This window comes from Gobio gobio, assembly GCF_949357685.1.
Source record: "Gobio gobio genome assembly, chromosome: 8".
Taxonomy (NCBI): domain Eukaryota; kingdom Metazoa; phylum Chordata; class Actinopteri; order Cypriniformes; family Gobionidae; genus Gobio; species Gobio gobio.
Genome location: NC_137114.1, coordinates 55,161,593 through 55,186,592, shown reverse-complemented (window position 1 = coordinate 55,186,592; position 25,000 = coordinate 55,161,593). Strand labels below are relative to the sequence as shown.

General features: G+C 37.4%; 1 protein-coding gene across 6 annotated transcripts in view; it reads left to right on the top strand.

The window, feature by feature from the left end:
- Positions 1 to 25,000, top strand: part of LOC307130035 (NLR family CARD domain-containing protein 3-like) — a 90,008-nt gene that overhangs the window by 57,893 nt on the left and 7,115 nt on the right. For 3 of the 6 annotated variants that reach the window (XM_079822884.1, XM_079822886.1, XM_079822885.1), the window contains 3 exons: positions 9,418 to 9,591; positions 15,638 to 15,811; positions 23,776 to 23,949. In XM_079822884.1, the coding sequence (XP_079679010.1) occupies positions 9,418 to 9,591; positions 15,638 to 15,811; positions 23,776 to 23,949 (522 nt within the window). The remainder of the gene's footprint in view (positions 1 to 9,417; positions 9,592 to 15,637; positions 15,812 to 23,775; positions 23,950 to 25,000) is intronic. The other 3 variants (XM_079822888.1, XM_079822889.1, XM_079822887.1) reach the window with 2 other exon arrangements.

Below are 25,000 nucleotides of genomic sequence, written 5' to 3'. Positions count from 1 at the left end.
AAAATCTTATTATAGTGTATTTTTATGGTAAGTATTGGTGTTTTATGTTTTAAATCAAGCAGAAATCACTCTTTAAGGAAACAATTGCAGGTCACACTTTATACAGTGAACATGATTTCCTTAAATTGACTTAAGTCCCCTGTTGGATGGTAAAACACGACACCTGTTTGATTGCTTTGCCATTTCTTGCCAACACAAACACACTGTAGAGATTTTGAAGGTCAGAACTAAATTTTTTGGTGACTTGCATGAAAATCTTCATCCGTCTCAATTAAATTATGTGAACTGAATGTCTTTTAACATTGACACTTTAGTCGAAGATTTTCAACTCAACAATCAACACACAACTGAGTTTTGACCTCCAAAATCATTATACAGTGTATATTAAATTTAAATAAAAAATAAAAATTTCCTTACAAAACAGTTTGACTCAAGTTTGACTCTCTACTGCTTATTCATTATTGTTTATGTTACATGGTCCATGTTTACATTACAGTATAAAATTGTTCCTAAGTTTTCCCCTTTTATATAGATGGTAATGACTAAATATCCTCGCACACCGAAATTTTCACACGTTAAAAAAAAGATCAAGCACGTTTACACACAGCCTCTGAAACTTTCCTTCCTTCATCATAAAAAAAAATCTGATCAGGTTCAGTTTTCTGCATTTTTCGCATCCATAGCAAGCATTTAAAGAGGGGTTTCAAATTTCTGTGTTATTCATTTTTGTGTTAAAATTTTGAACATAAGTTGAACAGTTTAAAAAAGAAAGTGTGAACCTTCAAATTAGCCATTATAGTTCATAAAGTTTTGCTGGCGTTTGTATCTAATTGAGAAAAGAATGAATGTAAATTGAAAGATGTCGTCATTGAACGCATTTTGTGCCAAAGCAAATAAATGATCCACAGTTTAGCCACATAGGCTGATGTGATCCCTGAGTGAAGAGTTTTGAAAAAGTGATGAGTATTCAGAAATGTGTCCTAGCAGATGTTTAAAAAACCCTGTAATATCACTATTAGTAAGGGATCACTGTATAATATCAGTCTTTAAATGTGAGATATTTAAAGTGAACCTAAAGTATACTTGCAATAGTGTGATTTTAGCACAATTAAATATACTTAATGGATGTTTCGCAAAAGCGTTGTTTAGTGATATTGCGTCCTTGTGTTTCTGCTGTACGTCATCAGCAACTGTCTAAGTTCAATTACAATACTCAAGAACACATGTACAGAGGATGCACAAAAGTACCCGGATGTTATAAGATATATGAGTATAAATAACTCCATACAGATCTATTGTTTTACAAAAATAATCTATTGTTTACAAAAGGAGAAAACGTGTGTACTTTAATGAAAACTTGGACCATGTGACATAAACTGAAGTTAACAGCAAAAAAATATACTATAATGCTGACTGTTGTTAGTGTTTTTTGTTGTATGAGTTAAAAGTGTATATGTTGGGTGAATCCTCATTGTGTTCTGGAAGAATGAGTTGATTTAAGACATCAATGAAGTGTTTTGGTAGTTTTAGCACATTTTGAACGTGAAATTAACTGCTTTGCTTTGAAAGGTGTCCTAGCGATTGTAGCTGAGAGATAGACGTCAAACAGACGTGTTACAGCACTGTGGCTGCTGTAAATGGCTGCTGTACGGTTTCTTTATGAAATAACAGGCACAATGGCAAAGATATTTCTGCAAAAACTCCAAAGTAATGTTCGGTTGCAGTGAGAAAGTCACAAGAGACAACTAAAAAAACTCATGCGTGTATTTAGCCTAGTGTAGATCTGTTTGCTTACACATCCCCCAAACTCCATTTACATATGAATACAGGAAAGGCCAAAGCCATTGTCTCACAGGTGAGGAACAGGCCTAACAGAGCTGTTACACCCATGTCACAGACACAAACTTCTCATCCAAACTAGAGAAAACGCTGGGATTTACCTGGGAAAATTAAATCAATGTACACTTTTTCCAATCCCTACGACACATTTTTCAATACTTGGGTCACTTTTTTAAAACTCTTCTCACACTTTTTCACACAAATTCACACAACTGAATTTCAGCTTGGCACAGCAGTTATTTTAGTGTTCAAAATGCACTAAAACTACCAAAAAGGATTCTGAGGATTCAAAAGAATCACCCAATATTTCAATATGGTAATACTGCCTAAATGTAGCAAATTGTTTTGTTTTTTTTAATTAATTTTAGTTAAGTTTTGAACATAAGTTAGGGAGTTTTGAAAAGAGAATCAAAAAATTTTCAAATTGGCCTATACAGTTCATAATGTTTTGGTGGTGTTTGTGTTGAAGTAAGAAAATAATTCTTATAAATCGAAAGATGTCGCCATTGAATGTATTTTATGCCAAATCAATGATAAATTATGACTTTAGATGGCCCCACTTTATATTAGGGGGCCTTAACTACTATGTACTTAAATAGGTACAATGTACTTATTGTGTTCATATTGTATTGCAAAACACTTTTGCTGATATTGAGGTGGGATACGGGTAGGGTCAGGTGTGGTTGTATTGGTAAGTTTAAAGGTAGGGTTAGATGTAAGGGAAGTGTCAACAGTGTAATTACAAATGTAACTACATAAATTAATTACAGATGTAATTACATGCAGGTATATTTAAAAATGTAAGTACAATGTAAAGACATGTATGTACACAATAAGTGCATTGTATCAAATGGATAATTAAAATGTTAGTACATAGTAGTTAAGGCCACCTAATATAAAGTGGGTCCCTTTGGATTTTAAGATTTTATATTTCAGTATAATTCCTGCTTTAGCTGGTGTTAGTTTTTAAATTGCATTGCCATCCATTCAAAAGGGAAAAATTTAGGAATAATGTTATACTGTACTGGACCAAGGACCATGTAACATAAACTGCAGTGAATTATAGTGTAAGTCTTTTTTTGAAAAGAAAATTTTACAGAAGAAAACATTGTGTAATGATCATGTGTTTTAGGTCTGTGTTTTATGATTGAAAAAGTGTGTTTGTTGGGTCCTTTTTGGTAGTTTTAGTGCATTTTGAACACTAAAATAACTGCTGTGCCAAGCTGAAATTCAGTTGTGTGAATTTGTGTGAAAAAGTGTGTGAAGAGTTTTAAAAAAGTGACCCAAGTATTGAAAAATGTGTCGTAGGGATTGGAAAAAGTGTACATTGATTTAATTTTCCCAGGTAAATCCCAGCGTTTTCTCTAGTTTGGATGAGAAGTTTGTGTCTGTGACATGGGTGTAACAGCTCTGTTAGGCCTGTTCCTCACCTGTGAGACAATGGCTTTGGCCTTTCCTGTATTCATATGTAAATGGAGTTTGGGGGATGTGTAAGCAAACAGATCTACACTAGGCTAAATACACGCATGAGTTTTTTTAGTTGTCTCTTGTGACTTTCTCACTGCAACCGAACATTACTTTGGAGTTTTTGCAGAAATATCTTTGCCATTGTGCCTGTTATTTCATAAAGAAACCGTACAGCAGCCATTTACAGCAGCCACAGTGCTGTAACACCACAGAATTCTGGGTCTTTGTTTGAGTCTGTTTGACGTCTATCTCTCAGCTACAATCGCTAGGACACCTTTCAAAGCAAAGCAGTTAATTTCACGTTCAAAATGTGCTAAAACTACCAAAACACTTCATTGATGTCTTAAATCAACTCATTCTTCCAGAACACAATGAGGATTCACCCAACATATACACTTTTAACTCATACAACAAAAAACACTAACAACAGTCAGCATTATAGTATATTTTTTTGCTGTTAACTTCAGTTTATGTCACATGGTCCAAGTTTTCATTAAAGTACACACGTTTTCTCCTTTTGTAAACAATAGATTATTTTTGTAAAACAATAGATCTGTATGGAGTTATTTATACTCATATATCTTATAACATCCGGGTACTTTTGTGCATCCTCTGTACATGTGTTCTTGAGTATTGTAATTGAACTTAGACAGTTGCTGATGACGTACAGCAGAAACACAAGGACGCAATATCACTAAACAACGCTTTTGCGAAACATCCATTAAGTATATTTAATTGTGCTAAAATCACACTATTGCAAGTATACTTTAGGTTCACTTTAAATATCTCACATTTAAAGACTGATATTATACAGTGATCCCTTACTAATAGTGATATTACAGGGTTTTTTAAACATCTGCTAGGACACATTTCTGAATACTCATCACTTTTTCAAAACTCTTCACTCAGGGATCACATCAGCCTATGTGGCTAAACTGTGGATCATTTATTTGCTTTGGCACAAAATGCGTTCAATGACGACATCTTTCAATTTACATTCATTCTTTTCTCAATTAGATACAAACGCCAGCAAAACTTTATGAACTATAATGGCTAATTTGAAGGTTCACACTTTCTTTTTTAAACTGTTCAACTTATGTTCAAAATTTTAACACAAAAATGAATAACACAGAAATTTGAAACCCCTCTTTAAATGCTTGCTATGGATGCGAAAAATGCAGAAAACTGAACCTGATCAGATTTTTTTTTATGATGAAGGAAGGAAAGTTTCAGAGGCTGTGTGTAAACGTGCTTGATCTTTTTTTTAACGTGTGAAAATTTCGGTGTGCGAGGATATTTAGTCATTACCATCTATATAAAAGGGGAAAACTTAGGAACAATTTTATACTGTAATGTAAACATGGACCATGTAACATAAACAATAATGAATAAGCAGTAGAGAGTCAAACTTGAGTCAAACTGTTTTGTAAGGAAATTTTTATTTTTTATTTAAATTTAATATACACTGTATAATGATTTTGGAGGTCAAAACTCAGTTGTGTGTTGATTGTTGAGTTGAAAATCTTCGACTAAAGTGTCAATGTTAAAAGACATTCAGTTCACATAATTTAATTGAGACGGATGAAGATTTTCATGCAAGTCACCAAAAAATTTAGTTCTGACCTTCAAAATCTCTACAGTGTGTTTGTGATGGCAAGAAATGGCAAAGCAATCAAACAGGTGTCGTGTTTTACCATCCAACAGGGGACTTAAGTCAATTTAAGGAAATCATGTTCACTGTATAAAGTGTGACCTGCAATTGTTTCCTTAAAGAGTGATTTCTGGTTGATTTAAAACATAAAACACCAATACTTACCATAAAAATACACTATAATAAGATTTTGGAGGTCAAAACTCAGTTGTGTGTTGATTGCTGACTTGAAAATCATCAGTTGGTTAAATAACTAAAGTGTCAATGTTAAAAGTCATTCAGTTCACATAATTTAATTGAGACGGATAAACATTTTAATGCAAGTCACCATAAAATTGAGTTATCTCAATATATACAGTGAATATCTACAGTGTGTTTATGATGGCAAGAAATGACAAATTAAACACACTGGTGTCGTGATTTACTATCTAACAGGGGACCGAGTCATTGTGTTTAACATAATCATTATTCAAAGATGATCTGCAATTAATACATTAGAGAAATATTTCTGCTTGATTTAACTCTTAAAACTCAGTTATTGCTATAAAAACTCTAAATCTCTACAGTGTGTTTATGATGGCAAGAAATGACAAATTAAACACACTGGTGTCGTGATTTACTATCTAACAGGGGACCGAGTCATTGTGTTTAACATAATCATTATTCAAAGAGGATCTGCAATTAATACATTAGAGAAATATTTCTGCTTGATTTAACTCTTAAAACTCAGTTATTGCTATAAAAACTCTAAATCTCTACAGTGTGTTTGAGATGAAGAAATGACAACGCAAACACACTGGTGTCGTGATTTACTATCTAACAGTGGACCGAGTCATTGTGTTTAACATAATCATTATTCAAAGAGGATCTGCAATTAATACATTAGAGAAATATTTCTGCTTGATTTAACTCTTAAAACTCAGTTATTGCTATAAAAACTCTAAATCTCCACAGTGTGTTTATGATGGCAAGAAATGACAAAGCAAACACACTGGTGTCGTGATTTACTATCTAACAGGGGACAGAGTCATTGTGTTTAACATAATCATTATTCAAAGATGATCTGCAATTAATACATTAGAGAACTATTTCTGCTTGATTTAACTCTTAAAACTCAGTTATTGCTATAAAAACTCTAAATCTCCACAGTGTGTTTGAGATGAAGAAATGACAACGCAAACACACTGGTGTCGTGATTTACTATCTAACAGGGGACCGAGTCATTGTGTTTAACATAATCATTATTCAAAGAGGATCTGCAATTAATACATTATAGAAATATTTCTGCTTGATTTAACTCTTAAAACTCAGTTATTGCTATAAAAACTCTAAATCTCTACAGTGTGTTTATGGCAAGAAATGACAACGCAAACACACTGGTGTCGTGATTTACTATCTCACAGGGGACCGAGTCATTGTGTTTAACATAATCATTATTCAAAGAGGATCTGAAATTTATACATTAGAGAACTATTTCTGCTTGATTTAACTCTTAAAACTCAGTTATTGCTATAAAAACTCTAAATCTCCACAGTGTGTTTATGGCAAGAAATGACAACGCAAACACACTGGTGTCGTGATTTACTATCTAACAGGGGACCGAGTCATTGTGTTTAACATAATCATTATTCAAAGATGATCTGCAATTAATACATTAGAGAAATATTTCTGCTTGATTTAACTCTTAAAACTCAGTTATTGCTATAAAAACTCTAAATCTCCACAGTGTGTTTATGGCAAGAAATGACAAAGCAAACACACTGGTGTCGTGATTTACTATCTAACAGGGGACCGAGTCATTGTGTTTAACATAATCATTATTCAAAGAGGATCTGCAATTAATACATTATAGAAATATGTCTGCTTGATTTAACTCTTAAAACTCAGTTATTGCTATAAAAACTCTAAATCTCTACAGTGTGTTTATGGCAAGAAATGACAACGCAAACACACTGGTGTCGTGATTTACTATCTAACAGGGGACCGAGTCATTGTGTTTAACATAATCATTATTCAAAGATGATCTGCAATTAATACATTAGAGAAATATTTCTGCTTGATTTAACTCTTAAAACTCAGTTATTGCTATAAAAACTCTAAATCTCTACAGTGTGTTTATGATGGCAAGAAATGACAAAGCAAACACACTGGTGTCGTGATTTACTATCTAACAGGGGACCGAGTCATTGTGTTTAACATAATCATTATTTAAAGAGGATCTGCAATTAATACATTAGAGAAATATTTCTGCTTGATTTAACTCTTAAAACTCAGTTATTGCTATAAAAACTCTAAATCTCCACAGTGTGTTTATGATGGCAAGAAATGACAAAGCAAACACACTTGTGTCGTGATTTACTATCTAACAGGGGACAGAGTCATTGTGTTTAACATAATCATTATTCAAAGATGATCTGCATTTAATACATTAGATAACTATTTTTGCTGGATTTAACTCTTAAAACTCAGTTATTGCTATAAAAACTCTAAATCTCCACAGTGTGTTTATGATGGCAAGAAATGACAACGCAAACACACTGGTGTCGTGATTTACTATCTAACAGGGGACCGAGTCATTGTGTTTAACATAATCATTATTCAAAGAGGATCTGCAATTAATACATTAGAGAAATATTTCTGCTTGATTTAACTCTTAAAACTCAGTTATTGCTATAAAAACTCTAAATCTCCACAGTGTGTTTATGGCAAGAAATGACAACGCAAACACACTGGTGTCGTGATTTACTATCTAACAGGGGACCGAGTCATTGTGTTTAACATAATCATTATTCAAAGATGATCTGCAATTAATACATTAGAGAAATATTTCTGCTTGATTTAACTCTTAAAACTCAGTTATTGCTATAAAAACTCTAAATATCTACAGTGTGTTTATGGCAAGAAATGAAAAATTAAACACACTGGTGTCGTGATTTACTATCTAACAGGGGACCGAGCCATTGTGTTTAACATAATCATTATTTACTATATAAAGTGATGACCTGTGATTATTACCTTAAAGAACAATTTCTGCTTGTCCAGTCCTATATATATATATTTTTTTTATTGGTGCAAGAAATCAAATCTCACTCTAAAAATCTCAAAAACAAAGGACATTATTTGGGATTTTAGAGAGCAGAAACTATGTTTTATTCAAAAATAAGTCACACATTGAAATACCTTTACTGTAAAAAAAATGTGGGTCTCCAATTGAAAATTTTCTGTAAATTGATGCACTTTAATTCAATTAAAATTCAAGAAATTCAATTTGGCCAACTAAAAAATTTAGATGTGATCGGTCACTAGAAAATTTTCAATTGGAGACCTGATTTTTTTTACAGTGTTGGTGTTCTTGAAAATAAGCTTAAATGAGAGATGTGGACGGATCATATACTGTAAGTATGAAGACACAACAGAGAATGAATTTCTTAAAGATAACTCTTAATTTTAAGAATTTTTTTATTTCTTAAATTCTTTTCTGTAATGTCCACAACATGGCTTTTTCTCCGTTGTGTGCTCATTGTGTTCCCTGATGCCTGTGTGAACATTATATAATTATAATTATATATATATATTAAATAATGAAGACAGACTTGACTGCCAGCTCTCTTCCCTTTCACACACACAGCTCCATTGCAGGCTATGGAGGTCCCCTGTTGGATAGGTAGACATCGGTCAGGTCCCCTCTTGGCATGTTTAAAAATAAAAAAATAAATGCTTATTTGAAGTTATATTATGAAAAAAGACCTTAAAACAAAATTTTGTATCTAAGTTTTGTTTCTTCAAAATGACTAGAAACACAGGTCCCCTCTTGGTCAGTGTGGAGTGATGGTCCCCTGTTGGTAATATAGACGTGTATGTGTGTGTGTGTGTGTGTGTGTGTGTGTGTGTGTGTGTGTCAGTGGTCTGTTCTGTGATCTGCCATTGTGTGTGTGTGTGTGTGTGTGTGTGTGTGTGTGTGTGTGTGTGTGTCTCAGTGGTCTGTTCTGTGTGTGTGTATGTGTGTGTGTGTGTGTGTGTGTGTGTGTGTATGTGTGTGTGTGTTGAGTGCTTGAGCGCTTCGCTGGTGTACGGAGAGGGATTGTGGACGAGGTAGATATAAATATCAGCAAACGCCAAATTTGGCAAGGTTCTACTAGACTTCAGTGGAGTCAGCAGTTCACTTGGCTGTAAATAAGGATCTAATCCTAAAGTATCTATTTTATTTACATATCGTTGCTTTTCGTCGGTGGTGAGGTGCGCTATTTTGGTGTGTGACATCTTTCTGCTCATCAAGCAGAGGCTGCGCAAAGGTCCTAAAGATGGCGGCCGCGACAAAAAAGTCACGTGACTGAAACCCGTGAACTAATGAGTATTTATATACATTTCATATTGACAGCATTATGTTATTTATTTATTTTGTTTAAGTGGTCATGTTTAGCTTTGGAGATAGACTTAATGTGTGTCATTGTTCTCTACAGGTTGATGAGCTGTGGTGTCACAGATGAAGGTTGTGCTGCTCTGGCTTCAGCTCTGAGATCAAACCCCTCACACCTGAGAGATCTGAATCTGTATGAGAATAATCTAGGAGACTCAGGAGTGAAGCTGCTCTCTGCTGTACTGGCGAATCCTCACTGTAAACTGGAGACACTGGGGTAAGATCATCTCTACCATAAAGACTCGGAGTGAATAAGGATTAATATGTAGATATTGTAAATTAAAGCAGATGAGCCTGTATGAAAGAAAGCAAATCTGTGTTCAGGGTGCAAGGTTGGGAGAGATGGCTTGTTCTAGTTCTCCCTCTGTGTTTATGGCAATCTAAGGCTGCGGTTACACTTGGCATTAACATGTGACCTATATCCGGATGTTGTCCACATGTTATCCGATTAGCGTGTCCTGGTCCAGAGGTAGTCGAGGACACATTGTGATCGGATCTCAGTGTAATGTAAACTCAATCCAGCACCGGATCTACACTCAGAGGCGGCGTCATATAAATCCCTCAGAAAATAATGGACAGACGCAGTTTTGACAAGCAATTAAACTTATTTGAGCTTTACAATAAACGTCAATCTTTACAACAGTTTTAGACACATTATTATTTACACAACATGTGTGTGTCATGTTTTATTTTAATTGTGCAACATTATCTGAGCGATGCGATCGCCTCTACAGTCATGAGATCTTAATGAAGAGCTGCTCGCTGTATGTTTTTATTGTTTCTGCATGTTTATTAATCTCCCATTTCTGCCAATATAGCCTAGTCCCTGCACGCTATAAACTTAAACCCGGATGGTGGGACTTGTTTCTCATGATCAGCCCCTGTTATTTCTGTATGATCAACTCTGGGAGAATTCCTTCATTTAAACTTCATCTGATCTAAGTCTGGAGATTGCATCGGACTAAAGTAAGAGAGTGAAAGCTAAAAGACTGTTCTGAGGTCAGTTGCTATATCTTTTCAGACTGATCCGACTTACGGTTTTCCTAAAAATGCTGATCAAAACTCGGAGAAATCCCATAGACTTTCACTGACAGAATGTTCATATGAGCCAAGACAGTTCAAACTCTAACTTACAAAATTCAAATGCTGACAGTTGGAGAGGCTTATTAGACTCCATTAACTGCCATTCTGTGTGTGTGTGTGTGTGTGTGTGTGTGTGTGTGTGTGTGTGTGTGTGTGTGTGTGTGTGTGTGTGTGTGTGTGTGTGTGTGTGTGTGTGTGTGTGTGTGTGTGTGTGTGTGTGTGTGTGTGTGACTGTGTGTGAGACTGTGTGTGTGTGAGACTGTGTGTGTGTGTGAGACTGTGTGTGTGTGAGACTGTGTGTGGGTGAGACTGTGTGTGTGTGTGAGTGTGTGTGTGAGTGTGTTTGTGTGTGTGTGTGTGTGTGTGTGTGTGTGAGTGTTAAATTCTTTCCACTGATATCTTGATTATAATTTATTTTCTTTTTTTTATGATATTTTATTAAAAAACAAACAAAAAAACGAGTAGCACTTTAATACATAAATTTGATCTAACAAGGGTAGAGGGCAAATGTTAACCATATATGCTGTTTATACTGCTTGTAATTGGGATGAAGTAAACATCTGTAGAGTATTTTAGCATAAAATTGTTTGATTGTGTTGAATTAAATACCCAAAAATGCAGCGGGTCCACCAGACCCACGAACACTGGCGGAATAACAACAATATGAACACACACAAGCTCTATATAAAGATAAAAAATGCACTGGAAAGTCAATTTAGGGGCAAATATTGTCCTTTAATGGAAAAGGTGAGAGTGGAAGAGAGGGGGAAATACCTTTTACTCCACTTTAAACAGTTTGTGAACCACTCGACTATTAAACACCTTTCCTAATTAGCCTTCAAAGTGTTATTGTTTAATTAGCTCATATGTAAAGAGTTAGATGATGATCCAACAACTTATGAACCATAAATAGTTCTCACTTTAGATTAGCTCACGGAAAATAGAAAACACACACACACATACACACACACACACACACATAGTCACACTCACAAACAGTCTCTCTCTCACACACACACACACACACACACACAGTCACACTCACACACAGTCTCTCACACACACACACACACACACACACACACACACACACACACACACACACACACACACACACACCCACAGACACACACACACACCCACCCACCCACCCACACACACACACACACACACAGACACACACACACACACAGTCACTCACACACACAGTCACACAGTCACACACACATACACACACCCACACACACACGCACACACACAATGAACGTCATCGAAAAGCTGCAAACCCCGTGGAGAAACCATAGATATCGGTGAAACCATGATGAAGCGCAAACTCCCATTCGCCAACAAAAATAACAGCAAAAGAATAAAGCTGTTTCATGAAGCTTCAGAGCGTTATAAATCAGTGAGTCGATTCGGCGGTTCAGAGCGTCATAAATCGTTGATTCGATTCAGCGGTTCAGAGCGTTATGAATCAGTGAGTCGATTCAGCAGTTCAGAACGTTATGAATCAGTGAGTCGATTCAGCAGTTCAGAACGTTATGAATCAGTGAGTCGATTCAGCAGTTCAGAGCGTTATGAATCAGTGAGTCGATTCAGCGGTTCAGAGCGTTATGAATCAGTGAGTCGATTCAGCAGTTCAGAGCGTCATAAATCGTTGATTCGATTCAGCGGTTCAGAGCGCCATAAATCGTTGAGTCGATTCAGCGGTTTGGAGCATTATGAATCAGTGAGTCGATTCAGCAGTTCAGAACGTTATGAATCAGTGAGTCGATTCAGCGGTTCAGAGCGTTATGAATCAGTGAGTCGATTCAGAGGTTCAGAGCGTTATGAATCAGTGAGTCGATTCAGCAGTTCAGAGCGTTATGAATCAGTGAGTCGATTCAGCGGTTCAGAGCGTTATGAATCAGTGAGTCGATTCAGCGGTTCAGAGCGTTATGAATCAGTGAGTCGATTCAGAGGTTCAGAGCGTTATGAATCAGTGAGTCGATTCAGCAGTTCAGAGCGTTATGAATCAGTGAGTCGATTCAGCGGTTCAGAGCGTTATGAATCAGTGAGTCGATTCAGCGGTTCAGAGCGTTATGAATCAGTGAGTCGATTCAGCGGTTCGGATCGCCAAAGTCACGGGCCGTTTCTCAATATGCGTTCTTGTCTGTACTTGTGTTCTCATGGACTTGTGAAATGTCATCAGTCGCTGCCCAAGTACTGTTCCAATTCAAAGTTCACATCTAGCCATAGACAAGTACAGTTCAAATCCCCGGATGTGTCCTTGATCCGCCCCTTTTATCGAGGATGCATCGAGAGGAGACTTCAGACAGACCGGTATCCCAGAATGCATCTCAGACCAACGGACGCAACGATCAGTAATGCCATGCCCCCCAACACCCCCGCATGAGCAGCTGAACTTGGTTGTGCGCGAGCCTCTACTACTAACGTAACCGAGAGCAGAGCGGCATTATCATCACGGGTGCGGCATTGTTTTGTCACTTGCAACACATCCAGAATAAATAACTAAATCAGAATAATTATTAATGTTAATAATAATATAGAGAGTCCACAACAAGAACAACAAATAAACAAACAAAAACATTTAAAAATATATTGTCCCGTTTTTTAATTAAAAGATAATAACAAATGAGATTTTAGTGATATTTTGACCACTCAAATAGGAAATGTCCCCGGTTTCCATTTCAGAAATCTGGTCACCCTAAACCACATATAAATGTTTAATATAGGCCTATTGTTTTTTAAATCTAAACGAAAAGAGGCAGGGTTGTGTTTTATACTTTGTTTTGTTATAAATATATAAGATAATCAATGTAGCTGCCTGAACGACATTTGTGTGGCTAATATGTTTAAGATTTTTTTGTAAAAAAATTGAAAAGAGGCAGTGGTGTTTTATGACATATTTCGTTTTATTGTAGCCTAAAATATACGTTTCTCTATACCAAGTAGGCCTTTGCGAACTTCTGACTTGCGTCCGTGGAGTTAATTCAGGCTCGCCAAGTTCAACTCCGGAGAACGAACTCCTGAGGACGGGAGGACAATAGTCCGGTGCTCTGCTAATGGAACAGCAGCGTTCTTGATAGTGTTATTCAGTGTATATATGTATATTTTAGGCTACAATAAAACCAAATATATGATAAAACACCACTCTGCCTCTTTTCATTTTCATTAAAAAAATATTAAACATATTATAGCCACACAAATGTAGTGCAGGCAATGTTATTGCAAGTATATTTATAACAAAACGAAATATTTAAAACCCTGCCTCTTTTCGTTTACATAAAAAAAAAACATTAATATGTGGTTCAGACAAGTGTGATTATCACTGTAATAAAATTAATTATGACATAAAACACAACCCAGTCTATTTTTGTTAAATGTAAGTTTATGTGTTTAATAGCCTAAAAATATAAAGTTATGAAACTTCACTTTGCCCTCAGTCAAAACGATTTGCCAGGGAACAAATTATAGATTCATGAAACCAAAGATCGGCCGTTAGAAGACGAATTATATCTGAAGACATCAGAGCCAGCGGCAGGCGTCAGAAGGACTAGCCGTGTTAAGGCTGCTCTCGGCGGGGAGAGCACCCGCTGAGCGCCGCTGATCCACTGGATCACACAACTCCGAAAACGCCAGATCAAATTGTCAAAAAGGCGCTCTCTTTATAAATAAACCACAGATTTGAGCTTTAAACAAGTACATTCTCGCCTGAAAAGGTCTTAACTAAATTTTGTGAAACATTAACAGTAGTATTTTTAAATGACGAGGGGTTTCTCATCCGCTATTGACGTTTGCTTGTTGGTGCGAGATGCATTCTGGGATACCGGTCTGTCTGAAGTCCACAAGTCTCCTCTCGATGCATCCTCGATAAAAGGGGCGGATCAAGGACACATCCGGGGATTTGAACTGTACTTGGCTGGATGTGAACTTTGAATTGGAAGAGTACTTGGCAGCAACTGATGACATTTCACAATTGACGACTGATGGCGATTCCCCCCGTCCTCTGGAGTTCGTTCTCCCGAGTCGAACTTGCAAGTCTGAACTACCAAGGACTTGGTATTGAGAAACGGCCACGTATTTCAGCAGTTTGACACGCGATCCGAATCATGAATCGACTCACTGATTCATAACGCTTCGAAGTTTCATGATGCATTGTTTTGAAATCGGTCCAAATCGAGTCATGTGTTTATTAAGGTCTTCAATAAAACAAGATGAGAACTTAAATATTCAATTATAATTATTCGCTTTTTTCTCTTTTTCATCAAACTGCAGTTTTATGCGATAAAACTTGAAAAAAAAAGCCTTTTCCATCGCATTTTTTGACTGTTGACTGATCAATTTGTGGGAGACTCCCGGAACTTACAGGAGACTTGGGATGTCTACACACACACAGTCTCTCACACACACACACACACACACACACACACACACACACACACACAAACAGTCTCTCACACGCACACACACGCACACAGTCACATACACACACACACACACACACACACACACACACACACACACACACACAGTCTCTCACACACACACAGTCACACACACACACAGTCTCACACACACAGTCTCACACACACACACACACACACAGTCTCTCACACGCACACAGTCACATACACACACACACACACACAGTCTCACACACACATTTGGATCAGACACTTGATTGGTTATTTTTGCGATGCCTTTATGACATTTTTTGATCTTTTAAGTTTGAGAGGAATGGACTTTAAATGGAGGGACAGAAATCTCTATTTTTATAAAAATATCTTCACTTGTGTTTGAAAGTGAAACACAGTCTCACACACACACACACACACACACACACACACACACACACACACACACACACACACACACACACACACACACAGTCATACACACACACACACACACATAGTCTCACACACACACACACACACACACACAGTCTCTCACACAGTTACACAAACAGCGTCACACACACACACATTGGGTTTCCATGTTTTATGGGACTTTCCACAAACTGTATATTCTCTCCTCTAATCCTATCTGATGTATTTTAACAACATGAACTAATGAGTATATATATATATTTCATATTGGCAGCATTGTTATTTAATCATTTTGTTTAAGTGGTCATGTTTAGCTTTGGAGATAGACTTAATGTGTGTTATCTACAGGTTGAGTAAGTGTGGTGTCACAGATGAAGGTTGTGCTGCTCTGGCTTCAGCTCTGAGATCAAACCCCTCACACCTGAGAGATCTGAATCTGTCTTGGAATAATCTAGGAGACTCAGGAGTGAAACTGCTCTCTGTTGTACTGGAGAATCCTCACTGTAAACTGGAGACACTGAGGTAAGATCATACGTGACTCTGACATGAGTCTCTGTGTGTGACGAGCAGGGCGGGCGAGAGGTGCGAGGCCGGTGGTGTGATTGCAAATGAGCGTCACCTACACGTCACACTGTGAATTTTATAATTGAATTTATTCTTAACCCTCTAATGCATGAATTATGTTTTTGCACTTTAAAAAAATATTTAATCTTATTTTCTGGAAAATTTAAAATAACAGATTAACAAAATAATAATTAAAAAAATCACAATCATTTATTTCAATGCTTACAGTCTAATATTTATTTATTAGGTCATATAAAAGTGTTGGCATATACTTATTTTATACATTTCATAATTATTTTATTAATAGTTTTAATTTATTAATGTGTTTCAAAATATTTATGTAATAGAATAAATGTTTAAGTTCGCTTACACTCGTGCTAGACCCAAGTTATGGACGGCCTCACGATTGGTCACATTCTCTGCTCCCTTTCTGTTCAGTTTATTCCAGTTAATATAATTTACTCATCATGCTGCTAAGATCATATGAAGGCTTCACTAATGCATAGAAAGCATTAAAGGGGTGATGAATTGAGAAATCAATTTTCCTTTAAGCCTTTAAAAGTGATATATAAAAGTTAATTGTGATATAAGAATATCCTGTTAGTTTCAGAGCTGAAAACGTCCTTGTTAGTCAAAGAAAAGCTTTTATTGTCACCAGGCTCAGAAAACGAGAGATCTCTGAATATGTCGATCACTGATGTAAAAGGATGCAGAAGCACCGCCTCAAGCCCCGCCCACCGACTCGTGGAGCTAAACGGGTCGCGCTACTGAGCAATAAACATGCCGGTTCCAGCTCACCTGCGTAAAACATTGCGCGTTTGTTCGCTTCATTTCACCACGGAATCGATTGTAAACAAGATACAGGTCGAGACTGGATTTGCATTGTTACAGATGGTTTGAAATATTTTGCGAGTCCTGTGAGCGTTTCTCCAGACGCTTTCAAAACAATCCCCACATGTACTGAGAGGAGCTGAAGCTCATTAAATATGCAAATCTTATCCAATCCTAGCCGTGGGCGTTGTTGTGAACTTTTATCTTCTAAAGTGTAGGAAAACTTCAGAAGTGAAGACCAGGAGACTTCGGGATTCAAACAGAAGTTATTCTTTTAATGAGAACACTCTGTGCTGTAGGTCGTCCGAAACAGTCTGACTCAAACAGTCTAAACTGATAGGTTATATACATTTCAAGAGGGAGGGATTACAGAGATTTAAACAAAGCATGTAAATTAAATACACAGGTTTTGGGAAAACCCGCCCAGACATAGTATCACCAATCCTACTCCTTATCAGCATAACTATTCAAAACGCATAGAGGTAACGACGGTGAGAGTCTGAAAACAGGTCCGGCAGGAATCTCCTACTGAAAACTCAACAATCTTCCTTTTTACCTCAAATGATCACTGTAAAACAGGCCCAGCAGGAAATCTCCTGCTGGAAACCCCAGAATCATTATCTATACCTTAAATGCTAAATACAATGTACTTTATTAAAAAATATAATCTTACAGTGTTTACTTCCAAGTCTTCAGTGCGGCACGCCCATCAAAACCGACTGTTTCTTCAGAGAGCCTATTAGAAAATAGCCTATTACTTATTCATTATGATGTTTCTGAATGTAAAAACCACGCAAAAATCATAAGTTGACCTCAGACAACAGTATAAAATTCATGACACCTTTAAAATAATTAAAATAAATGGTTGTAAGATTGTTTTATCTGTGTAGTCAGAATATAACGTCTTTAAAAGCCATCTTTACACTGCAAAGGTGGAGCAGAAGCTGCATCTGAAATAGCAGAAATGTTCATTTTATAATTTGAGTAACATTAAACCGTCTGTAAATGAACATTTCTGCTATTTCAGATGCAGCTTCTGTTCCACCTTTGCATTGTAAAGATGGCTTTAGTTATTGTTAACAGTCTATATAGTATTCTGATTGATTTAAGTCATTGGTTACATTGAAGTATTTGACGAACGACAACACAGGTAATCATTCAAAACTGCACTTATAAATGAATAAAATGCTCCTGGAAATCAATTGCAAGGAGCCCCGTAATGGAAAAGTTCATTTCTGACCCTGGCATTGGGGAACGTCTGGCAGTCGCAGTTTGTATCGGTGTAAACTGCAGAAATTAAAACATAAACTCGGCTGTTTTTGGGGAACTCAAATAGGGCCGTTATCTTGTTAATGACTGATGGTTTTCCAGTGAGATGATGGTCAATAGGAGGCAAAGCTGTTGTAAAATCTTCTTAGTTGCCCAGTTTTGTGTTCCTAAAGTTTGTCTCTGGCACTGCCACCTTGTGAAGTTCCTGTCAGTGTTACTGGACACTTTTATTCACTTATTTATCATTGTTGCCTCCCATTGATGTGTGTTCATCCATTGCTAGGGTCAGTGTTTTATCTGACCGTCTCACTGGTGTGTCAGCGTTTATTGTGTATTAAACCACAGAGCTTGTCGTTAATTAGTTCAGATATGCTGTGATTTGACATTTGAACATGGATTTTATTCTTATTTTACACACACAGACGTTTCATGGAAGGTCATGAATATTTGCCTAAAAGTCATGAAAATGTCACACACACACACACACACACACACACACACACACACAGTCACACACACACACACACACACACACACACACACACACACACACACACACACACACACACACACACACACACACACACACACACACACACACACACACAGAGTCACACACACACGCTCACCAGACCTGCCAACATGTACACATTTTTCGTACTCGGCACACATTTTGACCCTTAAGTACGCTTGTACGATTTGCTGCTCTCTGGGTACGCATTTTGATGCATCTCGCATTTTGCCAGTTTCAGTTTCTATGCAATCTATGACGTTGATTCTGCCGCTGACCCACAGCGTGTAAGTGTAAGTGGAGTGAAAAGCTTTGGCCAATCAGAGCACTGCATTTTAACCCTCTAACACCCCACCCCCAGTCGCGCTATGCGCGTTCAATTCAATTCAGTGCCTCAAGCAGGCCATGGCTGAACAGCCTAAAAAAAGCCTCGGAAATCACAGCGCTTTATTGACAGCTATCGGGAGAGATGGCCTTGCCTCCAGATGTCCAAGCTACCTAATCACGCGTTCTGTGCAAGACGGACATCGACATCAGTCACCAAGGCCCAACGGGTAACGAATACAGTACCACACACAAATATTCACCACCCCCCGAAACATAATGATATTAAAAATAAAAGGATGATAAGAAAACGTTCATAGTGTCAATAGGCTAGCCTATCCTTCCATAGTTGAGGGCAGTTAAAGCGGTGGAATGGCTAGAAATCTAGAAGGTTTTAGTCAGGACACGTGCTGATTAACGAACGGTAAAGGGAACAGTTATGGCATTTTTTTTAAGCCTAATTGAATCTATGAACATTAAAAATTCTCAATTGCTTGTGAATTGCGGGTTTTTCGGTTTAGCATTTTAATTAATTATTTTCCTACAAATTCTATCATTTGCCTCCATCCCAATATACTGAACAACGCGACACACATTCACATCACACGTTAGTGGTAGAGTTATACTCACGGAACACTATAGTCATTCACAATCACCAAAGTTCATTATTTGCATGCGTTTTAAAGCCTTCATTCACGTGCATATGCAGTTTTAACATGTAAGCACATGTAAGCACATGTTAAAACAGTGAATATGCGCTTGAATGAAGGCCAAGCGCGCGCTCTAAACGCATGTCAAACACGCGATTACTGGACTAAATAGTCGTCTTACTGCGCTAATACTGTAAAATACACACAAGGTTAACACAAACACAGTCGGTTATGTCTAAAGTGAAAGTAAAATCGGCGTGTCTGTATATTAGATGCACACAGGTCTTACAGCAGCGCAGCCTATAGTGAACACGCTGTCCTTAAAGGGACAGTTCAACTCTAAAATGATGTCATTATTTACTCACTCTAATATTGTTCATAACCTGTATTCATTTCTCGATGACAGTTCACTCGAAAATGAAAATTCTATCTCTTTAATGTTAATACAACAACAAAAGACAAAGAGAACATCCCTCACTGCTCTTAACTGAAGAACTTATACAGTAGCTTTAATAAGAATCAATGTAGATTTTATAGTGAAGTCTATGTGGTGTTTTATCTTTACATTTATTCATTCAATCTCATACTTAAATACTGCTATACAGCTCTGAGCTGCCAGTGTAAATCTTTATATACATTTATTTTATATTATACAATACACTAGGAATGTGTACAAGGGTTTTTTTATGCATAGTTTTAAGTTTAAGTAAGGTTTTTCAATTATTTTAAGTAAAATAAAGAGAGTATTGCAATAAAATAGTCTTTTTTTTTTCTCCTTAACCTCTTGCTGTCAGGTGTGTGCTGGGCGCCCGGGCGGGGGTGGGGGGTGGGGTTGTTTCGGGGGGGTAGGAGTACTCATAAAATTTCTTCAAGGTTGGCAGGTCTGGCTCACACACACACAGTCACATACACACATAAACACACACACACGCACATAAACACACACACTCTCTCACACACACACACACACACACACCAGTGATGCGCGGGTCAATGTATAAACAACCTGCACCTGACCGACGTTTTCAACTAACCCGCCCGCAACTCGGACCGCAAAAAAAAAAAAAAAAAATATTGTACCCGACCCGCTTCCTGACCCGCATTTTTAAAAAGTAGTAAATGCTCATCGTAGCGTCATTGGGCCATTGAGAAAATGTTTCAGGCCCTGACGTGGTGCGCTCAGAGGTGCAGCGGCGAGAGCAGGCCGTTCTTGAGGCGGCCCATCATTTTCCATTTCAGCTCTAGATGCATATTATTGATGAACGCCATGTTTATGTTTCGACCCGGCTTGAAGAATTTATCAGCAGGTCAACTGAGAGAAGGCCCACTTTTGGAAAAGTGTGAAAGCCCTTAGGAGCGCAAACTGTTCTTTTTCTGAATGCTGTATGATATATCCTAGTGTTATGTAATACAGGCTTGATTTATTCATTCATTTCGTTTCATTTTCTTAACAATTAAGATGCTGCATGTGTTTATCCAGTCTAATCGAAGTGTGCATCTCTCCCCCGACTTTCCCAACAAAAATCCGGCCCCCTCTCAGAAAATACATAAAACTGACTTTTCGGAGCTATATGCGTTTAAAAGTAGCTTATTAAAATGGTACAATGGCATTGCTCAGTTCAACGTGTTGGGAAATCGGGCATTTTGTCCCGCGTCAGCATTTATTCAAAAGTTAATAACGCTCAACATTCAAAAGGTAAATAAGGATTTATTGACAACCCGACCGACCGTGACCCGAATATCATTACAAATATTTTTGGATGACTCGTAACCGCGGGTGACCGCTCATTTTGGATCAACCCGCGCATCACTGATACATACATACACACACACACACACACACACTCACGGACACACACACACACACACACACTCACGGACACACACACTCACGGACACACACACACACACACACACAAACACTCACAAACAAATACACACTCACGGACACACGCTCACACACACACACACACACACACACCCAATCACATACACACTCATGAACACACTCTCTCTCACTCACTCACACACACAGTCACACATGCGCGCGTGCGCACACACACACACACACAGTCACACACATGCGCACTCACGAACAAACACTCACGAACACACACAGACAGACAGGCGCACACACACAGACACACACTCAAGCATACAGATGCATAAAAAAAACCGTTAAAACCTTTAAACCGTTTAACTGATAGTATTAATCGGTCAAAGTTCTTACTTTCGGTTAACGGTTAAATGGTCAATAGCATCCCTACACTGCTGTGGACGTTGTTTACTTTTTTAATGTGTTTACTGTGATAATGGACTGAGGGTGGGAGTAGGGCTGTGTTGAAAAAATCGATTCAACAATTCTGAATCGATTTTCATATTAATTTCTAAAGATCGATCCCTAACTCAGAGGATCGATTTAATAATAGGCCTACATTTTCCCCGTGAATTTTAATTTGACGCGTCATTAAATTCACGCATGCGCGCGAGGTGGAAGGACATTAAAACAACGAACATGGACGAGCTCTGGAACCTCGTGTCTTACGTGCTGCAGCCAACCGAAGTTCAAACGGACCATCGCTCTGTCAGTCTATCTGAAATGTTAACCAAAGCTATGGAGGAGTGAGGGCTGCTGAGTAAAGACCCAGCCATAGTCACTGACAACGCGGCAAATATGATCCGTGCAGTTGAGATTATGGGGCTAACCCACGTCGGCTGCTTCGCGCACATAATCAACCTGGACTCGCAAACAGGTGTTGTGCCGAAAACGGCACCCCTGCCGTGAAAAGCACCCTCGTCGCGAGAAATCGCATTTGTAGATAACCGCCTTAAAACGAATACCAATCATTAGCGTTCTCGTTATATATCACATTTTACTCTCATTAAAGTCCAGATATTATGTAACCTAAGCTTGTTTCTGAATTCAAATAAAAAAATTATCTCGCAAAATACTTTATCTTTAATCAAAAATGTCTGAATAATTATTGGTTTGATTGTATGCATGCATGTGTATAAATGTATGTGTATAAATGTATGTGTATATATATATATATATATATATATATATATATATATAGCCTATATATACACACACACACACACACACACACACACACACACACACACACACACACACACATATATGTATATGTGTTTATATATAATACATACTCATACAAAATAAAGTAAACTGTGACATTATACACAAAACATCTTCATACAGTGGACTATTGTTAAAATTGTGAGGGAAATTCTAAGAAAATACAGTGCTTTTGATAAAGCATATTAAATATTACAGTCAGTCTTGATTACTTCATGTTGATATATCTTACATAATACATAATTACATAATATCTGGACTTTAATGAGAGTAAAATGTGATATATAACGAGAACGCTAATGATTGGTAGGCTATTCGTTTTAAGGCGGTTATCTACAAATGCGCGTTCTCGCGACGAGGGTGCATTTCACGGCAGGGGTGCCGTTTTCGGCACAACACCTGTTTCAAACTGCCGAATGTTGCACACCTTATACCTGGAGTACTTGAAGGTTTTACACAAAACTGTGACACAGTTGTGTTCTAAAGGTTTTGTAAGTTCAAATTGTATTTACATTCTGTGTAATGTTGTCTGTTTACTGTGAAGCCAGTAACCAAATGTGTTCTAAATGTTGATCATTAAAATAAAAAATAAAGGTGCATTTGCATCTTAATGTCAATTCTTAATTTCATTTTTAATAATACATCAGGTTCGCGTCTAAATAATTGGTCTACTGCTGCTGATATACCTCTGCGTCCTCTGTCGTCTACACCAGTGCAAGTTTGTGAAAGCAGTTGTATCAACACTCTAGAAGGGGGATTGTTCTTTACAACCATCAATACTCCATTAATTTGCAGTTGAATGTCTATAATTATAGTATCAATATGTTGCATAACTACAGTCCTGTAATTCAGGTAACTGCTGGAAAAAATGCTTTCTTCAAAAACACTTATCTAAATCTCGAAGATTGGATCAGATCAGATCGGATCGAATCGAATAATGATAATCGATTCAAGATCTTGAGAATCGGAATCGAATCGATTCTTGAAATTTGAATCGAAACCCAGCCCTAGGTGGGAGTAGGATTCGGTATTCGGATTCAGCCGAATCTTAACCAGTGGATTCGGTATTCGGCCAAACCCCAAAAATCTGGATTCGGTGCATCCCTAATTTTAACAACATGAACTAATGAGTTTTTATATATATTTCATATTGACAGCATTGTTATTTATTTATTTTGTTTAAGTGGTCATGTTTAGCTTTGGAGATAGACTTAATGTGTGTCATTGTTCTCTACAGGTTGTATAATTTTGGTGTCACAGATGAAGGTTGTGCTGCTCTGGCTTCAGCTCTGAGATCAAACCCCTCACACCTGAGAGATCTGTATCTAGATGGGAATAATCTAGGAGACTCAGGAGTGAAGCTGCTCTCTGTTGTACTGGAGAATCCTCACTGTAAACTGGAGACACTGCGGTAAGATCATACGTGACTCTGACATGAAACTGAGTCTCTGTGTGTGACGAGCAGGGCGGGCGAGAGCCGTGAGAGAGCGGTGCGAGGCCGGTGGTGTGATTGCAAATGAGCGTCACCTACACGTCACACTGTGAATTTTATCATTGAATTTATTCTTAACCCTCTAATGCATGAATTATGTTTTTGCACTTTAAAAAAATATTGAATCTTATTTTCTGGAAGATCTAAAATAACAGATTAACAAAATAATAATAAAAAAAATCACAATCATTTATTTCAATGCTTACAGTCTATATTTATTTATTAGGTCATATAAAAGTGTTGGCATATACTTATTTTATAGATTTCATAATTATTTTATTAATAGTTTTAATTTATGAATGTGTTTCAAAATATTTATGTAATAGAATAAATGTTTAAGTTCGCCTACACTCGTGCTAGACCCAAGTTATGGACGGCCTCACGATTGGTCACATTCTCTGCTCCCTTTCTGTTCAGTTTATTTCAGTTAATATAATTTACTCATCATGCTGCTAAGATCATATGAAGGCTTCACTAATGCATAAAAAGCATTAAAGGGGTGATGAATTGAGAAATCAACTTTCCTTTGAGCCTTTAAAAGTGATATATAAAAGTTAATCGTGATATAAGAATATCCTGTAAGTTTCAGAGCTGAAAACGTCCTTGTTAGTCAAAGAAAAGCTTTTATTGTCACCAGGCTCAGAAAACGAGAGATCTCTGAATATGTCGATCACTGACGTAATAGGATGCAGAGGCACCGCCTCAAGCCCCACCCACCGACTCGTGGAGCTAAACGGGTCGTGCTTCCGAGCAATAAACATGCCGGCTCCAGCTCACGTGCGTAAGACATTGCGCGTTTGTTCGCTTCATTTCACCACAGAATCGATTGTAAACAAGATACAGGTCGAGACTGGATTTGCATTGTTACAGATGGTTTGAAATATTTTGCGAGTCCTGTGAGCGTTTCTCCAGACGCTTTCAAAACAATCCCCACATGTACTGAGAGGAGCTGAAGCTCATTAAATATGCA